Here is a 24,825-nt window from a genome sequence, read left to right as displayed (position 1 = left end):
TTTATATTATCACTATTTCTCAAAAGTAAAAATATTTACTAGAAAAAATGTTTTTTTAGGAGTCATCCCCACGATTAAAACACCAAATGATCTTTCTTCGAATTATTTTATTATTTGTCCGTAAAATGAAATGACTTTTTAAAACAGTGCCAACAGTTTTGATTAATTGAACTATATTCGTTCTTATAGACATTCACTTTTCAAGAATTTAACAGCACTGTCTCCAGAAAATTGTACTATTGTCAGGAAATAATTCAACTTTGCTACAATATGTAAAACCAAAAGAATCAAAAATTAATTTCTTAAGCTAGCGAAGTTTTCGTCTTATGACTCTTTTAGCATCTTTCTGTAGAAACATAAGGATAATCAATCGTGCAATTATAAACTGAGAACCTAATTTGAAAACTAGTTTGATTTGTGTAATTTTTACTTTTTAACGAGGTAATTTCATGGAATTCGAAACCGCCTGAAAAGTAACTATCAAATATCGTTGGACGTCGCTGGTACTCGGTCTGGAAGCTATTTACATTAATTCCGGCTCTCTCGTATCCACGTGCACATTTTTACTATTCAACAGCTGAGGACTCCACAACCAGGAGAATATGTACATGCTTCTGATGCGAGTACGAATACTGAAACGCACTACCATTCGAATGAAGTGGCACGCACACGCGCCCGTACGAAATCCGTATACACGAAGCTGCAATCCGAAATTAGATACCAGCATTCATACAAACTTCCTGTCCAGCATTTCGGAAACAATCAGTCCGTATACCCACTGTCGCGAAGTCGACATCGAGAAAAGACTTGTTGACGCAAGATCGTGGATTTTTATGTAAAATCAAAGTTTCTTGAAGCTATTGCCAAGAGAAAACATCGAATAGAAATTCTATTCCTTTTCTACTGACTTTAATAAGCAAGAAAGGATGTAATAGTGTTCATGAACACCTCCGAAGTTTTTATTGTTTTATAGGTCTCTCCAAAAATATATGACCAAAACATAGAAGAATCATTAAAAGAATTTCATTGAGAAAACATATTTGAAAGATGATTGTCAACACCAATCTTCATTTTGAGATGAAATAAACGATGTTTAGAGCTATATGATCCCGTTATATACTATTAAATGTATAAGTATATTCATCTTTTCCTGACACAAATAATCTCGTTAACGTGTCATTAGCAACGTAACGTAGCCAACTCTGTCGCTTGTAACAGAAATTAACTTGATTACACGAGACAAGTAGATTTAACATATAATTATGGTTAGTAAACACAGCTATAAGCGAGTTGCGCAGCAGAAGAAGTATTAAAAAACACTTTTTATATGCATCTGCTCATGCTACACTATTTTTACTTCAAAGACGGCAGTTATTATACGAAATGTGAACACAATTTCGCGTGCTATGTATATACGATGTACTACGTATGAATTTTATTTCAGCATATACACATGATTACAGATACGTGCGTATAATACAAGCATTGTCGTCTTTCGATGAGGATAGTCTGCGATTGTGTGCCCTGACGACTGAGTGCATTGAACACGGGCTGCTCTTGCCATAGCAGACACCTGGATTCGTAGGGATGGATGGAACGAGTATACCCGTATAAAGCCGACGTGGAAAGCTGCTTTTAAGAAAGCATTGAAAACCTTGCGAAGAAGGGTCCGCTTACGTTGCTTATTGATCTCGTCGCCGAGTCCTTGCGGTTCAGTCCTGTATCTATCAATGTCTTCGCAAAAAAAAATCAGACGAACAACTTTTCTGAATTTGCAACGGTATAAAATAATACTTCGAAAACTATGTTATAAAATAATACTATATCTAATACTGCTTTACTGTATTAACTTATAAACACGAATACGGTAACAATCGAGAACAAATAGGAAAAAAAAAAATTCTTCATTAAAAAATCTAAGATATTTTCTGAATATTCTGGGCTATCAATACCTTTACATACACACCAACATGAATGAACTATTATAAATGCAATATACTCCGTATTTAACAATCTGTGGAAGCAATTAAGCGATACACAGAATTTCAGACATATTTATGTAGTTGTGGGTGCGTCAGTGCCTAGCCTTTGCACGGTTCACATACTCTTTATAGGGACACACCCTGTGTGTGTGGACTCTGTAATAATCAAGCAAAATGCTAAGCTTATAGGCACGTTATATCCCGTAACAGTTTTTCGTAGGAACCTGAGTTCGAAAAGTCCGAAAATAATTTATAAAGATCGAATTGTTAAGTATGTCATTCTCTCTGTGAATTGTAAATATATAAATCTGTAATTTCTAAAAATATTATTTTCTAGCAACAAAGCTAGCTGAACTTATCGATCGACGAAGACAATAAACAGCCAACCAAGAGCCAACGCGAAATAATTATTTTATTTTCACTGGTAAACATCCTGTTTCATACTTTGTCTTTAACTAACAACAGAATTTAAAAATCTTTCATTATTAAGGACTACAGAGATGCACATATGAGAAATTATTGAATAAATAAATTTCTTTAAAATTGTGATCGAATTCGCGCAAACTGTGAATTATAGAGTTCTATTATACATAGATTTGTATCAGCCGCTTTAGACGAATTGCCTAATGCAATCAACATTTATTTTGATGTGTATAACGATTATTTGTTCCCTTAGGTAACGAATAGACAGCCTCTAATTTCCAAACACATGCCGTGGGCCAAATGTGTCTGCTGCTACATCAGTTTTATCGATTCAAATTGATGCAAGACATCCGCTGACTATTAACTGACTACCGTTTGATTGTTTATATTTCCCTCGCCAAGATAACTTTCTTCTACACCAGACTGGTGTATCTCAATGAACGGTTTGTTTGGTTTCCTGTAGTGTTAAACAATGTACAGGCGAAAACGAGCGTAGGCGATAATACGGGCTCACTTCGCTGTAACTGTTTCACCAATTAATTACAGAACCATCAAACGATAATTTTCATGGAACCGCTTTATAACATGCTACTCTTCCGGAATTTGCAGTTTATTTATCGTTCAACGATTTATCCATTCAGATTTCGTGTCGAAAGTTTCAGAAATCAGAAATGTTATTTTTTAACTATTTATATTGACGCTGATTGATGTAATAAAGAAGTTGTAACATTGCAAAGAATTTCAATGACGCTACAAATGATTGAAATCATATTGTTTCGAAATTTTACAGATAAAATATTTTTTTTTCATAAAATGTTTGATAGAAGGTTTGAAATAGGGAGCAGTCGCATGAGGGGACCCATCAGTCCTATCACTGGGGCCTCACAAGGTTTATTCACAACACAACTCACAACTAAAACGGGTTTCTCCTACCTTGTCACCATTGTCAAGAAAACTAAGACAGCACACTTGATACCATTCATTGCCATCTGCGCGAGACATGAGAATCTGAGTTCTTTATTTTTTATTGTTACAGAGCTATTCTTTATTAGCAATGGTAAATTGAATTTATATAACTTGTCAGTTTATCGTCAGAATCTTGTGTTATTAATATCTGCTTCTATAATATATTTAAATAATACAACTTTATGGCCTAATATTGATAGCATACAATACATGTAATCTTATGCACTTTTCATGAAGTTTTATGTATTAAGAAGAGGAATGCTAGGAAATATCAATAATGGCATCTCTATTTAGTCCATTTTGTTTAAAGGCTACAGATGAATATAACGAAAGAGTTATTATATAATTTTTTCAACTATCTAAAACCGGAAAATGTAACAAAAATTACAAAATTTATCCTTTATATTCTCTAACAACAAATTATTGTCTTAAAATAGTGATTTGTTTAAAGATTACTCACCTCAGAACATTTTGCTTCCAAACAATTAATTCTTCTGAAACTGATATGTGATTTCAACAGTTTCCAATATCCTGATAATTTTTTTACTTTCTCTTGTAAATGAGTCGAGAATTAATTGTAAATAGTATTACTATATTTGTAAAATCGTATCAAACTGATCTGCATCGTTATCAGTTGTCTACACCATTCATGTTAATCACGTCAGATTATTTCTGCTTCATAAGTGGCTCGTTTTCACGTGTTACCTGTCCGGTTTGAATGCGGTGAGATTTGATAAATTCGCGCGCTTCTTTCGACCGTAAAGAAACATCGTTGCAGAATTATGGGATTGAATTATGTACATGCGCAAAGAAAACCACCGCGCAGCAGGAGATACGTCACATATAGTGTATACCGCATTGCACAGTTCGAGCTGGAAACGTCAGCACTCTAAATAGAAATGTTTCAAGAGAATTGGAAGGGAATACACAGTTCTTCGTGTACGCGTTAGTGCATATTTTCACGTCTTCGATTACACACTAAAGTATACATTTATTTCGTATTTATATTATAGAATATAGCGAAATAATGTCCGAACCAATTTTAAATCCGGTAAGTACTATGGTTGTTCTTTAAGTGACAAAACTACTTTGCTGAAGGCTAATACGAAAAGTGACATTCATTGATCCATAATAAATTCAATACCTACAATGCCGTTATGATTGCATTAATATACGCGATGTCTAGCGTCTAATTCCCTTATGACAGAATTTATTGCAGTTATTTTTTATGAAATTGATCATAAATTTCAAACATTGTTGTAATTTTAAATAGGTTTCTTATATTTGTATAGGCTGTAGAATTTGCAGTAAGATAAAAATAGAAATATAATCCGAAACTTAAATTCAACATATTAATGGATAAATTTATATTTCGTAGTTTAAGAAAATGTATTTTTAATTTTAAATAAATATGAAGAAATTGTTTCTTAACAGTCAGTTCCTTATGTGGGCCTTGTTGAAGAAGGTTTAATACCTGGGAAAATGGTAAAAATTCAAGGAAAGGTTCCTTCAGATGCAGTTTCCTTTGCTGTCAACTATCAGCTGGGACCTGGATTAAATCCTAGAGATGATATAGCCATTCATGTCTCACCACGTTTTCCAGAGGGTTTTATCACTAGGAATCACATAGAATCAATGGCTTGGGGAATGGAAGAGAATGAAGGTCCTATGTGGATTCAGCCTGGTCAAGAATTCGAAATACTTCTTCTATGTGATCCTGTCTGTTATAAAATTGCTATCAATGGTAGACACTTTGCACAATTTAATCACCGATTACCATATCAGAAAGTTACCCATTTGGTCATTGATGGTGATGTACAAGTAAACTCTATCGCATACGAAATTGTTCCCGTTGATCCTCCTCGTTCTCCAAGAGCTGCACCGACACCGGAAATACCTACAGCAAACTTTGGACCCCCACGTAATAAAAAATTTGATTTCTTTACTTCTCTAATCGATAATATTCTTTTTCTTCTTAAGAATGAATTTTCTACATAATGTGTATGTTAAATGTTATTATTACTTTAGCACCAGGTGGAATATATCCAACAATAAATCCGCAAGCACCGCAGGGTGGATATGGACCACCACCACCACCACCAAGTGGTTATGGTCCTATGTCTGGATATGGTCCACCTGACTATAATCCTCCAAAACCATATGGGTATCAACCAGGATATGAAAAAGCAGAAGAAGAAGATGCATTTGGTGGTTGCCTAAACAAAGTTGGTTTAGCATTAGGTGGATTAGTTGCAGCTGGAGGCATAGCTGCTGCTGCTCATGCATTAAATGTACATAGATCACACCAAGAATATTTAATATTTTCTTTGTCCCATGTTACAGTTTACATTTTACATCAGAACAGTTTCTTAAAACAGTATGGTATAACATGAGACAGAATACTTAAAATTTTAGAACTAAAACTACATCTTGAATTCATTACAATTTGCAGAAAAAGAAAGACGATGAGACTGAAAAAGATCATGAAAAGTCAAATGCAACAAATTCAAAAACAGAAAGCGAGGGTGGATTAAATCTTGGTTCTCTTGGTGCAGCTTTAGCAAGCAATTTAGTAAGTAACGCTTTACAAAGTAATATGCACGCCCAACAAGGCTATCCTCAACCATCTGGAGGAGGAGGAGGAGGAGGAGGAGGTGTATTGGACTCTATCCTTGGAGCATTAGGTACGTGTACATTTTAAACAATCCTTTTGTTGTTTTTTTTCCAAAAATTAGTAATTTATTACAACCTTCAGCTAATACCCGGCTAGTTAGACGTGATAAATGACGATTTAAATTGAGCAAGGCTTTAATGGAATGTTGAAATGATCGCATGGATGAGGTCATCTATTAAGAACTATTCTTGTTCTACCAGCGATGGTGGAAACCCATAGATAGAAAATATTCTAACACAATTTTACTGTTATTTATAATTAATTAACATTATTTATAAATAATTTTTTTCGTCAGTATAGTATTGTAGTCTTTAATTTTTACCGGAAACAAAAAAATGAGTGATATTCTTAATTTTTGTATCTATTCTTGAAACTGCTACACTGCGTTTCTGTCTCAAACATTTCTCAAGTATTTTGATGACTTAAATTCGTATACCTATATGTTTAAAATAGGTGGTAATAACGCAGCACCAGCTCCACCACCAAGTCAGCCAACTGATCCATTAACAGGAGCTCTAGGATCCATTCTTGGCGGAGTTCTTGGTGGTGGTGGTGGTGGATCTCAACAACCAGGATATCAGCCACAAGGAGGCTATGGAAATTATCAACCTTCTGGTGGTTATACCAGTCAACAGCCGAATTCAGGTCCAGATCTTTTATCGGGAATAGGTTCTGCAATTGGTTCTTCTTTGTTTAACTCTGCTTTGGGAGGTCTCAGCAAACATGGCAAAGATGTAAATATAAAATGTTTCCAAATTTAGAAATTTATATGAATTTTATAATTTAATTATGTGATTCTTGTTTGTGTACAGAAATCTCATGATGGAAATCATTCATCACCTGCACCACCTTACACACCGCCTCCTTCTCAACCTGCTCCACCTTCTGGCAATTCTCCTGCTTCTGGACACAAATTAAGTGCAGATGAAATTTCCAAAGGCCTAGGTTTGGATGATTAATGTAAGTTGAGATAAAAAGCGACACAACAAAATATGCATATACAAATATGTAGATAGAGCGTTTCACGCTATCTTTTCATTAACGTATAATATGAAACGCGCTATGTTATTTTAAACATAAATGGCGAAGAAACCATAGGAAAAATATGCACATATTTCAGACATACTAAATATAATGCAAAGGCAGCTATTTCAATTTTGTGCATAGTATATATATAAGAGAAAATATATAGTACAAGTTGCCTGAATTTCATATGAAACGAATTGATATTTTGTATAGTATAAATTATTTATTTAAGATAATTCTTCACGCGATGTGCTTTTATAGAATATTATAACAAAGATTATGAACAAATGAAGTAAAATATATTTAATATACATTTTTCAAGCTTCTTTAAATGGCTGGAGTGGAGATTTATAAGCTGATTGTTGTTTTCTAAGATTTATTATATTTTTATGAAAGTATTAGAAGTCTTAAAGAAATATATGCCTTATATGTTAATGTAATACAGAACATTTTGTTATTTATTGTTGACATGATATATCGAAAATAAAAAACATATACTTGCAAAAACACTTTGTTTGGTAACAAATTTATTTTAATAGACATCTTCTCTTTCTGAACTTGTGGTCACGATAGTAGCATTTTTATTCTATAATATAATAATTTTTAATGTCATCACATATTTGGATGTATATTCAATGTTTCATTTATAATATACTTACATTCATATCAGATTTTAATGTTTTAAGTTCTTCTCTTTTTTTTCTATTGAAAAATCCAAGTGCAATCAATCCCAAAATTAAGAAGATGAGCAATATAATACCTAAAATTACTGATAGAATGATTATCCAAAGAGCAAGTTGCTCAGTTACTGGTGAACCTATGAACGTTGTAGCCACAAAAGCATTGTGTGGTTTATTAGTATTTCTTGTAATAATATTATATGGCTGTGTGATATGTACACTTCCATTGGTTAAAACAAGTACGATATCTTTCATTTCCAACATAGTTGCTATAACAAAATTAAGTATATGAATCATAAATACAATTTTAGAAATTAGATCTATATTAACCAAATATAAGGAAATCTTACGTTCAAAACTTTTCAAATAAAGATCCAATGTAAGTGTAAGTTTGGCAACAGATGTAGAAACAGTAAAAGGACCTAATGCACATTCAAGATATGTACAATGGATATCCGTATTTGAACAATTAAGGTATATTGATCTATTCATTGGAGGTAAACTTAGAGAAAAATTTGTTTTTGACTGAAATTCTTCTTGTACATCAAATATAGAATTTCTGGGATAAATTGTCGATATCGAAGTGTATGTACAATAAAATTGTTGTCCATCCATGTTGCCGTTTGTTTTATTAAGATTAATAATATGTACATCTCCGGTAGAATGTTTCCAATATGATGGAATACTAACTGCCAATATCACTTTTTCGAGAGGACTAACACCAAATTTTTGAACTTCATAAATGTGCTCAAATTGCACATTATTTAATTTATGTTTTTCATCATAATAATAAGAGTATAGGTCAGTATGTGCTTTCCTAATAGATTTATAAATACAAGAAAATTATCATTATGTAATGATATTGTATATAATAACAGTTATTAGCTGTATTAACTAACCCTGCTATTGTTACATCAATATCAGCACTAAAGTTTATATTTAAAGAATCTGCATTCGTTGATGAATCCTTTTGGTTACTCTGCATAGTAAAATTTGCTGTTAACTCTACTTCTTTAATATCATAACGAATCTCACTCATATCCAACTGTAATGATAACGATTCCTAAAAAAATATATACAGTTTTAGTCAAAGTATTTTTAAAATTCTTTTTTTTATTTATAATAAGCCAAACTTACTTTATTTCTTAATGGATTTCCAATATCACAGATTACTTCCAAAGTATTATGCATATTAGAACTCTCTGAACATGTAGGTGGTATTCTTGCTAAAGGTAATAGTTCTGGGATATATACACAGACTTTAAGTTGATATGCTGGTTCACCATGGTTATAAGCATCTATTACAAGTTTGACAGTAGATGTGGACCCAATCGTGTATATGTTACCACGCCCTAAATCTGTAGACAACTTTATTCTAACATCCGATGTACAAATATTATCTTCTCCACAGTCTACAGCAAATGGCAGTTTTATTGAATGTTCAGTCTTCGATAAATCTTTATTTATACTTGCACAATTTGTACAGAAAATATTTGGTTTTTCTGTTTTATTTTTATACTGTAAATCTTCTTTCAAAGCAACTGATGTTGATATCTCTATTGGATCTAATACATTCTGAATATTATTCTAAACAAATTAATTAAATAAATAATATATGTTTTATGCTACAAAAAAATGTATCCTTAATAACATATATTATTATAAATTTACCTTTAAATGAATTTTTAACTTATTGCATACATTCTTATGTACGCTTACCGATTGGATAAATTTGTAAGTGTTACCAATACTTTTCCCTAGTTCTTGTTCATCACCAAATACTCTTCCATGTAATTGATCAATTTTTAAAAAGTGAACAACATCTGAATAAAATAGAGTTTATTAATAGTTTTTATATGTTTACAAATGCATCTCTACTTTCTGCAGCTTTATTGAACACTTACCTAGTTTTTTAGGAGAAAATATTCCATCATAAGTTGTACATATATTAATAAAAAAATGCGTAGAATTCTGTAACAGCTTTTCTTCTTCGGCATAAGTAATTAGTGTTTTTAAAATTATGGCTGGTTTAGATTTTATTAAAATTGCTTGATCTGACAAATAAGCTCCTACAGCAATATCGGGATATTTATCATTATTTATATCTCGTGGCTCGGAAATTGAAATTCCGAATCCACGGATGTTCTTCTCAATCTGTTTCCCAATTATCTTCTGACTATAACGTTTAATTAACCCATTCCCATTGCCATTAAATATATATATTGCACCGGTATCTTCAACGTACGGTGCACCAACAGCAAAATCGGAGTAACCATCATAATCAATATCACCAAGACAAGTAGCAATAGTACCAAATCGACCTCCAGATATCTCCCCTTCAAACACATGTCTTTCAAACATATTCTACAATTAATATGCCATATAAGTAAGAAATTAACACAAGAAGTATTTGCTTCCTGACATACAGTATACGTCATAAAAATATGTACCATTTTATTTGAGAGCATTTTAAAGCATAACAAATAAAAAGTTGAAAATTCAATTTTTTAATATTTAATTTCTCGAAGCTGAGGGCAATAAAAAAAACAAACATCTCTAAGAAGTCTATTGATTATTGGAATATAAAATACGAATTGAATAGAGTAATTAATTTGATATTTCTATATATTGCTTATTGAGATAGGGTTGATCTTCCTACTAGAATTAAATGGGAACCTCGAATATGGGTTTATTATAATTCAAAAATATATTATGGATTATATTTAAAATATATACAATATAAATCCTTATTCGAGGTTTTCATTGAATTATATGTATTTGTTTTTACACATACGCCATGGGAATTTTTGAAGATGTATATGCGACCTTCATCCATATCTTTTGTCCACAGTGGAGCTCCAATTATTAACTCGTCTTTACCATCATTATTAAGATCGCATGATGTTAAAGTAGCTCCAAAATATTCACCATACTGTTCTCCATTTATAGTCCGGTTCACGACTGCTAGATCATTAACTAATTTAAATATCTTAACGACTCCGTACATATTTGCAGCATTTGGAGCACCACTAGCATACCATAATTTTGGTTTTCCAAAATAATAGCCAGACGTTACCGAGTACCCTAAAAGTAATTATTGAATTACTTTTACAATTTTTTATACACAAGGTAAGTTATCAAAAACAAAATATTAAATTAATAAAATATTTAATTATAGTGAAAGGATAACTATATAATTATAGTTTAACATGTTAAAAGTAATAAAAGTTTTTCTTTCATTATAAAAACAAGTTTCAGTGAGACTAATTTGATTCATTTGAAGAGTCTCTAGACTGATAAAATATTGAAATAATATTTACCAAAATAGCTGTTGGATTCTAATTGTTTGTCCTTTTCAAATGGATTTATCAGGCGTGATTTCGATTGAGATAGGCCTGTAATCATTAGAGGTGCACCTACCCACCATAGTAGACCTGGACTACCTAACATCATTATCCTATTAGAACTGTTATGTGGTATATGTAAAGAAAATCCAGATGAATAATATGAGTGACTTATAGGCGGCAATATTTCAAATTCAACTTTTGTAGTGAAAGGTGTAACAGTCTCAACTTTATCCAAATAACAAATACCAGGCATGACCATCTCCGACCCACGAACAAATTGCCATCTTGGAGCACACACCTATTTATATAATATGAATACATCGATTAAAAAACATTGTATAGAAAATAAAATTTTATGAGAAAGTATAATATAAATATACCATAATGCTAGGATTAACTTTCTTTTCAACAGCAATTGTTGCTCCAACCCAAGAAGCATTAATACTTATATCATATAAATGTTGTTTCCGTGTATACTGATCAGTAATATCCCACTGTGTACATTTACTACGAATTGGACACGTGTATACACATCCTGGTTCATTCAAGTTCTGTTTTGCACTTACATTTGCTCTGGGTGCACCAACAAGTAAAATAGAATTTATTTCATTTTCATAAAATGCAACAGAGAATCCGAAGTAACTTGCTCGTTTATTAAAATTTTTCGGAATATTAAATATTTTTGTGTTATCAACATCCAAATTATATGGAAATGCAGTATGCTTTATCATTACAAGTATGAAAAACCATATATTAAATATGACTAACAAAGATGAATTCGTCATTTTGTATAGAATAAACGAAACTGCTAATCAGAGAGCATAATATATACTGCTTGTGTCGACCTCATAAAATAGTTTTATATCCTCAGGAAGTTCTATTATCTCAAAACCACAAATACGTTATATAGGTATCGTCATAATACCACAGTTTTATACCGCAAATCCATAATAATAAAATGGTACATAAATTTAAGTAATTCTCTCCTTTATTTATCATAAGTTAAGGGAGAAATATAAATGCAGGATTAAATAATGCAATATTCTTAATTTGTTTTCAAAGCTGAACATATAAAAAAAAGTATATTAATTTATTGTTTTATTATTTTTCATCACACTTACAAACCATGTCAACAATACACATTAGCTGAGTCGCATTGTTATAGTTAATGTAACGTTACTTTATATATAATTCTCGGTGGTGTGGTAATTTCGATTACATATGATGTTTAATGGTCATATAGAAATATGTTAATTTTGTAATAAAAAACCGAGCTGGTCTAAATAATAATATGATATCGGTCGTTAGTTAATTTCAGAAATAAGTAATAAAAATATTTATAACTTTGTATATCAATTACAACACATTCAATTTGTGATGGTATCACGATTAAAATTATTGAATATGGTGAAGACATATTACCGGAGACATATTACTATCACTCTGTAACAGTCTTGTACCATGAGAGATTCTAATAAAACAATTAAGAAGATATTTTGTATTGCAAGAGATTCAAATAAAATGTTTATGTTTTCAAGAATCTTTCTGTGTGATAAGGACCTTTATAAAGATAACAGAAAGATAATAAAAAGTAAAAGAAAATAAAAAAACGACCATATTCGTGTGTGATCAAACTTAGTATTATAAAAATATACTTTAAGGAATCACAAATTCATTATGTACAAAGGGAAAGGGATTCAAAATCTGAAGGTAACAGGAGCTTAATCGGAAGAATCAGTTGTAGTTGAAATGGTTTGTGATAAAGGCGTGGATCGATTATGATAGCTCCGCCTCGCTACATCCACTTTCTTCCTAAAACACTCTAAACTTTTCAATTTCTGTTCATGATCAGAACTCTCAGCATCGTTTTGCTCTTTTTGTGCTTGTTCACCATTTTTCTCCACCGTAGATACTCCCGACGTAATACCACTGTCAGGAGTTGAAGGAACTTTACATGACTTGTTCACAGGCGTTGAAGGACCATCCTCTTGAATTTTTGTTGTGCTAACACCATTCAAATAAACCTTCCAATCTGATTTTTCTTCCTCTGTGTCATAATCGACCTGTTGTTGTTGCCGTTTGCTTTTGTTTTTATTAACATCATTCCTTGAATTACTTTTACATTTACCATGTTTCCTTCTGTGTACTGTGGTAGAAGTATCGGAATCAGTTTTCGAATGTTTTCGTTTACTACAACTATCATTATCGTCGGAACTGCTACAGCTATAACTTGAATGTTTCGTATCACTCTCGATTGCATTCGCAACATATCGTGATCTTCTAGAAATTATACCAGAACTGGTACTAGGCAGCATCGTATCGACTGGTTGCTCATCACTATCAGAGTCACTGTTAATTTGTAACACGGCACACTTTCTTCTAGCTCTGCTTCTTCTTCCAGAAATTTTATCATGTTTCCTCTTTATACCTTTTACCTTTGATTTTGATTTCGATCTACTCTTCGTTTGTGTATTTTCTCCATCGCTCGCAGAGTCTGAAGCAGATGGACCAGGAGCCGTAGTAGAAGTGTTATTTAATGGTGCACCACAATCCATGGCGGCAAGTCTCATCAACTTTTCTCGGCGATTTGCTATAAGTCGGGTTATACGATTTGGAAACTCTAAAGGTCTTTCAGAAGTTGTTCCACCTCCGGAAGATCCTCGGGAGGTAACTGCTGATCCTAAAATGCTCAACATCAATTGGTGATCAGAAGCTGTTGAATCTACAAAGACATTAATTTAATATACATTTTATATAATGCAAATGACATTTTCTAATTTAATTGCTAGAATTTTATTTTAGAAAGGTAAAATACCGTCGGAATCAGTTGCGTTATAAGTGAGTCCACTTGTAGAATTACTTTCTGAGTCGCTAGGTGTTTCTGGTGCTGAAGTCATGTATTCAGAACTCCATCCCTCAATTTCACGTTGTACCAATGAATCAAAGAATGCCATCATTCTTGGATCTTCTCCAGTTGATTGATGGCTATAATCGTGTGACATAAATTGACCACTGCGTAATACTAATCCGATATATTCGTCGTGTGTGAACACTCTACGCTGTCTTTGATGCGCATCTTTCTATAACATCAATATATAAAATAAGATATAAATTAATAATACACGCGGTTTATTATAAAGATATATGTTATTTGCTACCTTCAATCCACCTAAACATCCAAGCCCAAGAGAAAATGGACTCCAAATTTTTATAATCTTTTCAACTCCGGAGGATGCAAAAATACAACGAGCTTGGTTGTATCGTACTTGATTAACAATGGATCGATGGCCACGTAATACCATATGTGCAGATTCTACCCACTTCACTCCTTCCGGAGGAATTTTCCACATATATAGATTAAAGTCATCAGAACCTTAAAATAAATAAAATTATTCGTACATGTATATGTGTATTAACCATACATCAAACTGTTTAATACACCTCCATAATATTACTATTTACCTGAAAGAACATATTCATCATTGTCTCCAGCGAAACAACACGATTTCATTGTACAACTATTATAATATCCAGGATGATCGAATTGACATAAGTGTGTAGGAGAATCTACAGCATAAAGTACAGGTGGTAGTCTCCTCCTCAAAGCTAGTAGTCTATTGCCTGCTGCATTAAACCTAACATTCATGCAACTCTGTGCCGAGCTTTCATTTCCATACCGTAATACAGGTCTACAAATACAAAACCATTTAATTTTTTGTTTTCTAAATGAACTTCAATAAATTCATCTGTATTGGTTACTTACTCTAACAGTTTTCGTACATCCCACAGGCTAACACCTTCTTTAGCATTGGCAGTAGCAAGCACTTTAGGCTCCATAGGATTAAACATTACAGAATGGAAAGCTGTTTTATAGTTTGCTAGACAAATGGTTTCCATAGCACTGGAACCTCGGATATCGTAAATTAGAACTCTCCCATCATCGCAAGCACTAGCAAACACGTTATCATTGTGTGGATGAACTGACAAGCCATATACAGGCTTTTCATGTAAAAAGAAATTTACCACATCACCCCTGTAAATTACAAATAATTATTTGTTCGTCCAACTTTAAACAAATACATTAAAGTTGAAAGTATTCATACGTTCGTAAATCATGAACAATAACTTGATCATCATTTCCTGCAGAAAATATTTTGGTTTTACTACTGTCATAACCAAGACAAAAGATGTTGCTAATATGTTGAGCTTTCATGACAGCAGGCTTGCCTAGACCATGTACTGCTTGTTCGACTTTCCATAACAAAACCCTCCTGTCATCGCCGCCTATTAAATTAATGCATAAAGTAAGTAGTTATCGGTTACACAATTAATTCTTGTTTCAGTAATTAATTTACTAAATGATAAATCATGCACATTAAAAAAATGTTTCTTTTGCACAGAATCGAAACGTAACAAAATCAAAACACAGTTTTAAGTTTCAGTTTTCCGTCGAACTCCGATTTTCAAAATCGACGGTAACGTAATATCACGTAAGCTATAATACAGTAAATATAATTATAATTTCTTACCGGAAACAAGAAGATCGCCTTGATTCGAGAATTCAATAGCATTAACACATCCATAATGAGATGATAGATCCTGTCTGAATAGATTTTCAGAGGTTTCGAATCTAGCATTAACAAGGCGTTTGCAGTGATCGATTTTATCGTCGATCTGTCGCGTAATAAGGTACGAAAGCGGATTACAAACGGAAGGACGAGCCATTTCTTCTTCGTAGCTACTGCTCTGTACGCGAAAACGGATAAAACCGTAGTCTTCACCTTTCGTCCCTTTCTTCCATGTATCCTGTAACGCCCGTGTTCTCTTGCTCAGGTAAGATCCTTCTTTGTGCAAATCAAGATTTTAAAGCTATCTCGCGTCTTTTGATCGAACAACCGGAAAAACGAAACGCTTACAGAAATTTGTGGCGCAATCAAGTTCGCAAGACTATTAGAAGTTGCGGCTATTATAAGTTTCGTTGTGGTCGATCTTATATTTATTCTGTGACAGACGTGTCGCGATTATACATCTCACAAACTCACACAAACATGGGTCGCACGAGGCGCGTATCACGCACGAACGCACTGCCGACGCAGCAAAGTATGAAATACCTACATATACACAATCGTTTGTACCCACTCGAGCGGATTGTCTTACTCGAGCACGATCAGCTGATCGCGATTCAGCGGTTCCACGTCGCGATAGATCCACGGATTTTTCTCGGCCGGTCTGACGTCACTGTCATTCTGACGTACATTTTGATCACCAAATTACGATTATACCGAATCACAGTTTCCTTTTTCTATGTTCTAAAGCTGTATTATTTTTACGATTGCAGGCAACTGTCATTCACAATCTTCGGTCGAAGTTAAAAAAACAACTAACATGGATACCGGCGCCACGTTGCGTGTCTCACGTGTACTTCTGACCGGTCCTCCTGGTGAGTCCGCGAGTTTTAAAAAGTAAATAAAGGACGTTCTAAAGATCTAAGTTTTATTCTTAGAATATTTAAAAAATTCTTTCTTACGATAAGCCGTACATCAAAGTATATACATACATTTTCTAACACATTAGAAATTTTCACAAATTGGATGTCGGAACTTTTATTTATCAATTAATATACAAATCGTTTAAAATCTCCGATCATGATTGGGCATCAATCGATTAAATTTTTAATTTATTTGATGAATTAATAATGGAATTCAAACCGATTATTTGTATTAATGTCTAAATTGTTTCAGTAAAACAGCAAAAATATATTGTAAAATGTAGGCATTTCTAATAACTATGTACACAAATATTTCTTTCATAATGAAGCGAATTTTGATAATTATTAATTTAATTGACAATTAAATAACTAATTCAATCATTAATCTATTTGACGATGAAATACCTACTTTAGTTAATTATAGTGATGCATTAGTTGAATGAAAAATTTATTCGCAACTAATATTCAAATATTTCAATTGTAATCGTTAATCGGAATAAGTATTGCCTAATTCTGTCTCTGACTATCCAATATTTAAATCACTGTAAATAAAAGATTGACTAATATTTCTTAAATTCAACAAAATTATATTAGGCATAGGAAAAACTACAATATGCAAAAAGATAACTTCTATCTTAACGGAACGAGCATATAAAATTGACGGATTCTATACAGAGGAAGAGCGGAATCAGAATGGCACCAGAACTGGATTTGACATTGTACTTGTGAACAATTCCCAGAAAAAATCGACCTTAGCGAAGGCTGAGTTAGTATCAGTTTGTCATTATAGAAAACTTAGATTTACTTTTGTTTAAAACAACGTTATTGCAAACAGAGACGTTATAAACCAGTCAAAACGAACTAAACACAAAGTTGGCAAGTACTATGTATTCATTAATGATTTTGAATCAACAGCCTTACCAGTTTTCGAATCGAATGCAGTAAGCAGATTATTATCGAGTATTATATTTGTATTCATTTTACATTGAAATTACTAAAATTTTATTTTTTTAGGACATATTGATCATAGATGAAATCGGTAAGATGGAATTATTCAGTGAAAAATTTCATGATAAGGTACTGAAATTATTTGCTAGAACTATAAATAAACCTTTCATAATCGCAACGATACCTGAAACACATAAAGTACCACAGAAATATCTGTCACTATTTCAAAAACTTCAAGCAGATAAGAAATCTAAAGTCGTAATAGTGAATCGTCAAAATCGGGATAGCTTAGTAGAAGAAATACTTCATCTCATTTCTTCGTAAGGTACAATTTTCGTTGCTTCAAAAAAATACAATATGAATCCCAAATACATTATAAACATTGTTTATTATTAACAAAAAAAAAACAAAATGTTAGATCATAAAAATCCTTCCAATCACGTTAGATTTGTAAAAAAAGTATGTATCACAAATATTGCGACAAATAGTGACTGGCTGGAAAATTGTACTACATAGTCATGCTAGATCGCATATGTATTAAATATCTTTATAATAATCATTATTTGTTTAGAAAGCATCATTATTCATTAAAGAATAAATTAAAGTCATAATAGGTGTGTTCATTGTATGTTCAGCACCGTATTAGAATTATAGTTCAATCTGTTGAGATCTTTGAGATCATTTATTCGGTTTTGTGCGTGAACATTACTATCTTTAATGAACAATAAGGTTTAATTGAGGGTACAAAATAGAAATGTTCTCTTTTTGTATTTTTTCATTATAATAAAACACAAATGTCCAATAAAAGTATGTCCTAATCCATAGATAAGAATCGTTACATTTTTCCATCAGTTATCAAAACAAGGAAACTATTATTTTTGTACCCATCAATATTATGCCTTCGTTGCATTTATTATCATACAGAAAAATTTCTCGTTCCTAAAAAGAATACAATATTTATTGTTTCAGAGAAGATTAAGAATTTCTCACCTTCTCCATTTCAGTATCAAATATATTACGCACACTTTGATTGGTCTACTCCGATTCATTTATCATTTCGTATTTATTTATTAACAGTACCTAGATGATCCACTAAAACATGAATTTTAGTAAGGAATTAGCATATACCATTGGCCTTACATTTGGATGAGGCTGAAAAAATACATTTTTACATAGTTTAATGACAAAAAATGATACAACGATTTATTAAATAATACATACCACTGCTTCATATGATGTAAAATGAGGTACCATATCTTTGCCATTGAGTGTTATAAAGGCACCCTGATTACCCATAGTGTCACTAAGAAAAAAGATAAGCATAACTAAAATATAGCATATGAATAGTTAAAGAATTAGAACAAAATTAAATATGTATTTAATGTACCAATAATTTGGAGCAGAAAACACAGTGATACATTTTCCATCATGATCGACTTCATATCCATTATTTTTGACTTCATGACTTCTAACAATGTAATCAAGATTGTTCAAAGTTAAGAAATTGTGTGTAACATCTGGTCCAAACTGAACACCAACTCCTCTCTTACTGGGTGCTCTTCCAGGTTGAGGTTGTGGATCAGACCACAATAACTCACACATTAATCCTTCTTCTGGTGGTTGCCTATTTCTATTAATTTCTCGAATTTCTTCTAATTTAACATTATCCCTTGAAAACAGACCACCATGCATTACCTACGAAATAATGTATAGATTTAGAATACAGTGATGAATATTTTTTATGACAATTAATTTGAATGCAGTCAGAAGTATTTTTAATACAATAGTAAAACTTACAAGCACTCTGTTGTTAAGACAATGTGCAAGAGGGAGCCAATTATAAACTTCTGTAAACAATTCTGCCATTTGAGCAGAATACTTTGTTTTAACTTCTCCATCGAAGCCATACATTTGATTCATGGTGGCAGATTCGTGATTACCTGAATATTGGATCTGAGAGTAAATGTGCAGTGGTTTTTGGTGAAACAAATAAAACAATACTTACATACCTCTAGACATGAAAAAGTGATTTGGATACAATAACTTAAATCCAAACAAAGTAAATATACACTCTACAGAAAATGAGCCTCTATCTACAAAATCTCCATTGAACAACTATATAATCATTAAGGAACAAGTTTTGTGAATGATATATTTGGAATTTAATAACATTATAATGCTTTTACTACTGCAAAGGATACATATGGATTAGTTTCTGAAGGCAATCCATTTAACTGGAATATATTAAGTAAATCATAGTATTGTCCATGTATGTCTCCACATATGGTAAATTTACTATCTTCAGGAATTGTAATATCAACTAAACTGGGCTGTGCCATGAACCATGTTTTCACATCTAAAAGAATCTTAAAAGCATATTTACGATGTAATTTATTTTGATTCTTGTACCATTCTAACAAGTCTTGCATAAATTGTAATGTAACTTTTCCATCTTCAAGTTTAGGCCCTGTGTATTCATCTTCAATGACTAAAAAATATTAAAAAAAAAGATTAAAAGTATTTTTTATAATACATTTAAATTAATTAAATCATAGTATTCAAACATACCCATAGCTTTTAAATTAATCGTGTCAGCTATATTCTTCTTATTTTCTTCCACAGAAATTGCTTTTTCAAAAGCTAATTTTTTTAATATCTTCGAACATTCTGTGTATTTAAGCATCGCGTCTTTATCATTTGGTCTAGCTTTAGTAACAGTGTTATAGTCCTTAAGAGCTAGTTTGAACTTGCCAAGTGACATATGAGCGGCAGCTCTACGATAATATCCTTTCACATAATTTTTATCTAAGTCAATAGCTTTCGATGCATCTGTAAGTGCATATCCAAAACATTCTGTCCTTAAGTAGGCAAAACTTCTATTCCCATAATACACTGCCACTGTAGAATTTAATTCTATCGCTTTAGTATATAACTCTATAGCTTTATTATAATCTTGATCTAAAAAGTAATAAGATGAACTTATTGTTAAAATAAAGTTCGTCACATTAAACATTGATAACAATTATAGATCACTTTAAGTATTACATATAAGTAACTTAACATGTAGAAATTTATCCAAATAGTGACATAGAGTAAGACATGTCATGTATGAGTTTGTTATATTTCTAAGATACATTCTCATAAATGAAAATAATTATTTAAAACAGTATTATTGTTTTAAATTCTCAACTATAGATTATAAACAATTTGGTTTCGTTTGGTAATTTAATGATCATTTACGTTGTGGAAGTTGGGTTAGTTTTAAACATGCACGTGACTAAATTTGATTCATTGAATAATAACTACGATATTTTCTGAAAGCTCATCGTAGAATATAAGATAAATTATATCACCAAATTTGAAATAACATTCAGTAAACGCACTTTTGAAGTATTCATTCGCTTCTTCTTTAAATTTTTCCGCTTTAGCTGCATCTTCAGGTGATGTTACTCCTGTAATTTCTGCGTTTTCACTCATTTTGTATATTTTACGAACAAATTAACAAGTTGATGTAAAATGACTTAAATTATACCAAAACGTAGATAATAAATAACACATTAAAGAAAGAATAACTTTTTTTTATATAACGGCTTTATTCCAGACACAGTGAGTGTCTTGAAACCTACTCAACTATCCTATAAAGCGATTCGATCGATCGAAGACGAGGTGTAACGAGAACTATCGATCATTACGATTCAAACGATGTATGCCTCTTTCTATAAATAACTGAAAACAATTTCAACTATGATTAATTTTTAAATAAATTCCTTTATTTTAATGTTAGACTACTTTACATTTTTCTTACGATATTAATAGTAATCGAATTCATATACACAGTTTGAAAATAAAAAAAAAGTAAACACCTTAGATGTTACAATTTTAATTTTTGTTCTTACCCTGAAGCATCCTGAAGTGTCTGCATCACCGTATGTATTGTATTTTATCTCATAAAGTATTCTTCTTTTATGATGATTCACTGAAGTATGTATTGTGTTCTCTACCATTAGCATAGTATTCGAATTACATAAGGAGTTTGTTAGTCTTCTTTGACAGTATTTACGGTATCTACGTCTAGTTACAAACATATTCGTATCGAAGAAATTTGGATTTTGGTTATTCAGGAAACGATATCGTTGACGTGTGTGTTAATAGTGTGCGACGACATTTTTTAAAGAAGAAAGTATTTCATTCGCAAGAACGACTCCAAGCTATTTTTTACATGTTGATGTATTCTATATTGTCAGCTTTGTCTAAGGTCAATGATTTAGTTAACCTATCATTTACATATGTTATAAGATAAAAAGGATAAAAAGGAGCGCTTCCAGCTGTCAAAATTAGTTGAACGAAATGCATGCTACAATGATGGTTAAAACGCTGAAGGAAGTGTGTGCAGTTGCAAAACAGATGGTATTCACATCAAGAAAATTTGGTACTGCGCAAGTAGCATCTCTGCAAGAGGCTGCTCTAAATGAACGTTGTATTCTTGTCGATGAATGTGATAGAGTAATTGGTGAATCTACAAAAAGGGATTGTCATACTGTTGATTCAAGTGGACATATTCAACTTCATAGAGCATTTAGTGTTTTTCTATTCAATGGCAAAGGAGAGCTGCTGATACAAAAACGATCTGCAAATAAGGTAAGAGTAGCTACATATAAGAGAAATGTTTTTAATTCATTTTATGTCTATATTGAGAGACTATAATTCACTTTGCTGCAGGTTACATTTCCAAACTATTATGCAAATACATGCTGTAGTCATCCATTGGCAGAAATTCCAGAAGAAACTGAAGAAAATGAAGCAATAGGAATTCGCAAAGCTGCAGTCAGAAGAATAGGTTATGAATTAGGGATACCTTCACATGAAATTTTACCATCTGATTTAGTATATTTGACAAGGGTTCATTATTTTATGGCTCATGGTAATTGGGGAGAACATGAAATAGATTACATATTATTTGCACAAAAAGATCACGTTACATTAGATCCAAATCCTGATGAAATTGCTCAACTTCATTGGGTATCGAAGTCTAATATATATGACTTTATTAAAAATTTAGATGGACCATTGTCTCCATGGTTTAACTTAGTTCTTAAGAATAGATTATCACTTTGGTGGGATAATCTGCATGCATTAGAAAAAATGAAGGACCATGGAACAATACATAAATTTAACTAAAAATCTTTAATAAGAAGGCACATATTTTAAGGAAATTTAATCTTATATTTTTTGTAAATAATATAATTCTAATATCTATAATGAGAGGCATTGTTGAGTCGAATAAAAATTTACTAACAAATTAATATTTTTATGAATGTTTTATATGATAATATTACATGCTATCTGAAGTGATGGATTTCTAATCAAAATATTATTTTTCCTTGTTTCATTCCAAAATTAAAATAGACAATCTTATAAGTTGTTAAAAAGAATGTTATGTTTTATTGTTTGTACTATATTTTGTAAATTGCAAAATATTACTGATTCTTGTGACAGTGAATGTGACAAAAAGTACAGATGAGTGCATAATACTTTCAAGATCAAGAGCAGAAGTATCACTTTTACGACATTCCATGTATTGCCCTGTAGTATTTGTGTCTTGTTTGTGGTCATTGATTTATTAACGTAAACTAATCATCTTAATGTTGGTGAAGACAGATTGACTATCGGGTATGAATGTCTCAGAAAAACATATGTAATGCTTTGAGATTGATATAATTACAAAGTTGAAGTACAAAGTTTTTTAACTCTTCTGCAGTCACTGTTATAGTTATGTATTTTAAAGATCACAGCTGGTTACCATTAATGTAATTCTATGTGATATCAAAATCTATAGCTGATTGCCATTTGCATGGTTCGATGTCATTTTATATCCACTTTATTATAGTATTACGATCATTAAAGATATTTCAAAACCGAAAATTTGATGATTGTTTACGTAATATCTTAATTTTTATCATCATTTCCATAAAACTTATGGGCATTCAGCTGCAGAATTTTGAATATTGTAGGCGGCAATCGATCTCGGGTTCGAAACGCCAAAAATGTTGAAATCGGCCAGTTTTATAAAACAAAGAATATATTACAGGTTTAATGCAATTTAATAATGAATTCAATAAATCTTAACTAACTTGCGCTTTGTAGATATAAGCAAATACAATATAATTTTCTTCTGTATAATGTAATGAATATCTATTCTGGAACTTTTTATGTACTTCTGTAAATTTCATGAATACCATTTATTTATACAATGAACATTTCTGTAAATATATATAATAAAATCACTTCTTCATGTCTTCTACTGTAATTCTATGTCACATCATAATTATAAATTTGATAATTTATCAATATGGAGATACAATCTAGCGATTATTGAATAGGATTAGATCAAAATTATAGCTGTTGACAACTGCGAATATATTTTAATATAAGTATGTTCAATTAATTAATATTATAAATTCAAAACTTCGATAAATTTTTGTGACTATACATATATAATCTTCGTTTCGTAGAAAATCGATAAGTAATACACGACTGATAACACTGTTCGACACGATTTTTGGGTTCCTATAGCCACTATGAAATTCTTGTAGAGCTTCACTCCCTGAACAAGAATCCGAAAACCGAATTGCTCCATCACCCTCAGTTTTTTAAATAAACGAACTTTTGTAAGAACCCAAAATTTTCGACAAAAATGAGGTATTGCATGAAAAGTACAAAAACGTTAGAAAGTTCTAATCGGTGTTAAAAGATAGAGGAGAGTTTTCCGAATATAGCGGCATGCAATTTATTAATTGTTTTTGGCCCTAAATAGCAACAAATTGATGTCAAAGTTTAAAAAAGTGTCGACGTGAGCAGTTTCCGCGCAATATTTTTGTATTTTTACGAAAAGTTCTTTGTTCAGCACGATAACTCTACCCAGGATCGGATTCTGTAGACATTTCTGAAGAAGAAACGGCCCGGTAAAAGTGTCGGAACGATATAGATTTCGAGTAGATCGAGAAGATATTCGACGGCAACATGTACACGACGTTTTGCCACCATGAGCTTCGCTGCTCGCTTCTCTCTGTCCAACAGGGCCGAAGCTACGCGTAATCAACACCGATGGAGGGATCCAATGGGGTACCCACTTTTCGTAAATAATATTTGAATTTTTTTTAGTACTTCAATGTTCTGTTTTTTTTTTACATATTTCTGTGGATAATAATCACCGAACTGTGATATATTTCACAAAAAAAATCACACCAGAGTATTTGGAGTTGGTAACGAAAGTATTCTAACACTAGTATAA

The 24,825-nt window shown here is 31.8% G+C and overlaps 6 protein-coding genes across 9 annotated transcripts; 3 read left to right on the top strand and 3 right to left on the bottom strand.

The window, feature by feature from the left end:
* Window positions 1-4,223: 4,223 nt before the first annotated feature.
* Window positions 4,224-7,580, top strand: LOC143259664 (uncharacterized). The gene is made up of 6 exons (XM_076522925.1): window positions 4,224-4,422; window positions 4,806-5,292; window positions 5,400-5,662; window positions 5,824-6,055; window positions 6,499-6,779; window positions 6,858-7,580. Exons 1-6 carry the CDS (start codon window positions 4,399-4,401, stop codon window positions 7,002-7,004), a joined length of 1,434 nt encoding a protein of 477 aa, XP_076379040.1. The 5' UTR covers window positions 4,224-4,398; the 3' UTR covers window positions 7,005-7,580.
* Window positions 7,431-12,068, bottom strand: LOC143259659 (integrin alpha-8). The gene is made up of 10 exons (XM_076522914.1): window positions 11,479-12,068; window positions 11,072-11,396; window positions 10,546-10,835; window positions 9,656-10,115; window positions 9,423-9,574; window positions 8,889-9,338; window positions 8,651-8,814; window positions 8,102-8,568; window positions 7,731-8,020; window positions 7,431-7,657 (listed from the first exon to the last, which is right to left on the bottom strand). Exons 1-10 carry the CDS (start codon window positions 11,881-11,883, stop codon window positions 7,604-7,606), a joined length of 3,057 nt encoding a protein of 1,018 aa, XP_076379029.1. The 5' UTR covers window positions 11,884-12,068; the 3' UTR covers window positions 7,431-7,603.
* A 101-nt stretch (window positions 12,069-12,169) lies between these two features.
* On the bottom strand, window positions 12,170-15,823 carry LOC143259660 (uncharacterized). Its single transcript, XM_076522915.1, has 7 exons — window positions 15,628-15,823; window positions 15,202-15,382; window positions 14,862-15,131; window positions 14,561-14,787; window positions 14,257-14,471; window positions 13,914-14,178; window positions 12,170-13,820 (listed from the first exon to the last, which is right to left on the bottom strand). The coding sequence occupies exons 1-7, from the start codon at window positions 15,821-15,823 to the stop codon at window positions 12,820-12,822; spliced, it is 2,355 nt and encodes a 784-aa protein (XP_076379030.1). The 3' UTR covers window positions 12,170-12,819.
* Window positions 15,793-18,145, top strand: LOC143259666 (cancer-related nucleoside-triphosphatase homolog). Of its 3 annotated transcripts, none has more exons than XM_076522930.1 (5): window positions 15,793-15,931; window positions 16,437-16,538; window positions 17,262-17,352; window positions 17,422-17,527; window positions 17,601-18,145. In XM_076522930.1, the coding sequence occupies exons 1-5, from the start codon at window positions 15,898-15,900 to the stop codon at window positions 17,856-17,858; spliced, it is 591 nt and encodes a 196-aa protein (XP_076379045.1). In that variant the 5' UTR covers window positions 15,793-15,897; the 3' UTR covers window positions 17,859-18,145. The 3 variants fall into 3 exon arrangements, with proteins under 3 accessions (XP_076379045.1, XP_076379043.1, XP_076379044.1); XM_076522928.1 differs by having other exon boundaries at window positions 17,181-17,352; XM_076522929.1 differs by lacking the exon at window positions 15,793-15,931 and adding an exon at window positions 16,218-16,349 and having other exon boundaries at window positions 17,181-17,352.
* PpD3 (protein phosphatase D3) lies at window positions 17,904-21,568 on the bottom strand. Of its 2 annotated transcripts, XR_013033674.1 has the most exons (10): window positions 21,431-21,568; window positions 20,918-21,260; window positions 20,103-20,492; window positions 19,736-20,022; window positions 19,544-19,649; window positions 19,332-19,474; window positions 18,922-19,229; window positions 18,756-18,837; window positions 18,558-18,686; window positions 17,904-18,473 (listed from the first exon to the last, which is right to left on the bottom strand). XR_013033674.1 is itself a non-coding variant. In XM_076522924.1 (9 exons), exons 2-9 carry the CDS (start codon window positions 21,009-21,011, stop codon window positions 18,627-18,629), a joined length of 1,470 nt encoding a protein of 489 aa, XP_076379039.1. In that variant the 5' UTR covers window positions 21,012-21,260; window positions 21,431-21,568; the 3' UTR covers window positions 17,904-18,626. The 2 variants fall into 2 exon arrangements, 1 of the variants encoding a protein (XP_076379039.1); XM_076522924.1 differs by having other exon boundaries at window positions 17,904-18,686.
* Window positions 21,569-21,734: 166 nt separating this feature from the next.
* On the top strand, window positions 21,735-23,830 carry Idi (Isopentenyl-diphosphate delta isomerase). The gene is made up of 2 exons (XM_076522926.1): window positions 21,735-22,172; window positions 22,254-23,830. Exons 1-2 carry the CDS (start codon window positions 21,882-21,884, stop codon window positions 22,710-22,712), a joined length of 750 nt encoding a protein of 249 aa, XP_076379041.1. The 5' UTR covers window positions 21,735-21,881; the 3' UTR covers window positions 22,713-23,830.
* The last annotated feature ends 995 nt before the right edge of the window (window positions 23,831-24,825 follow it).

The sequence above is a fragment of the Megalopta genalis genome, chromosome 6 (assembly GCF_051020955.1).
Source record: "Megalopta genalis isolate 19385.01 chromosome 6, iyMegGena1_principal, whole genome shotgun sequence".
NCBI lineage: Eukaryota > Metazoa > Arthropoda > Insecta > Hymenoptera > Halictidae > Megalopta > Megalopta genalis.
This window is presented reverse-complemented; position numbering and strand designations above follow the sequence as displayed.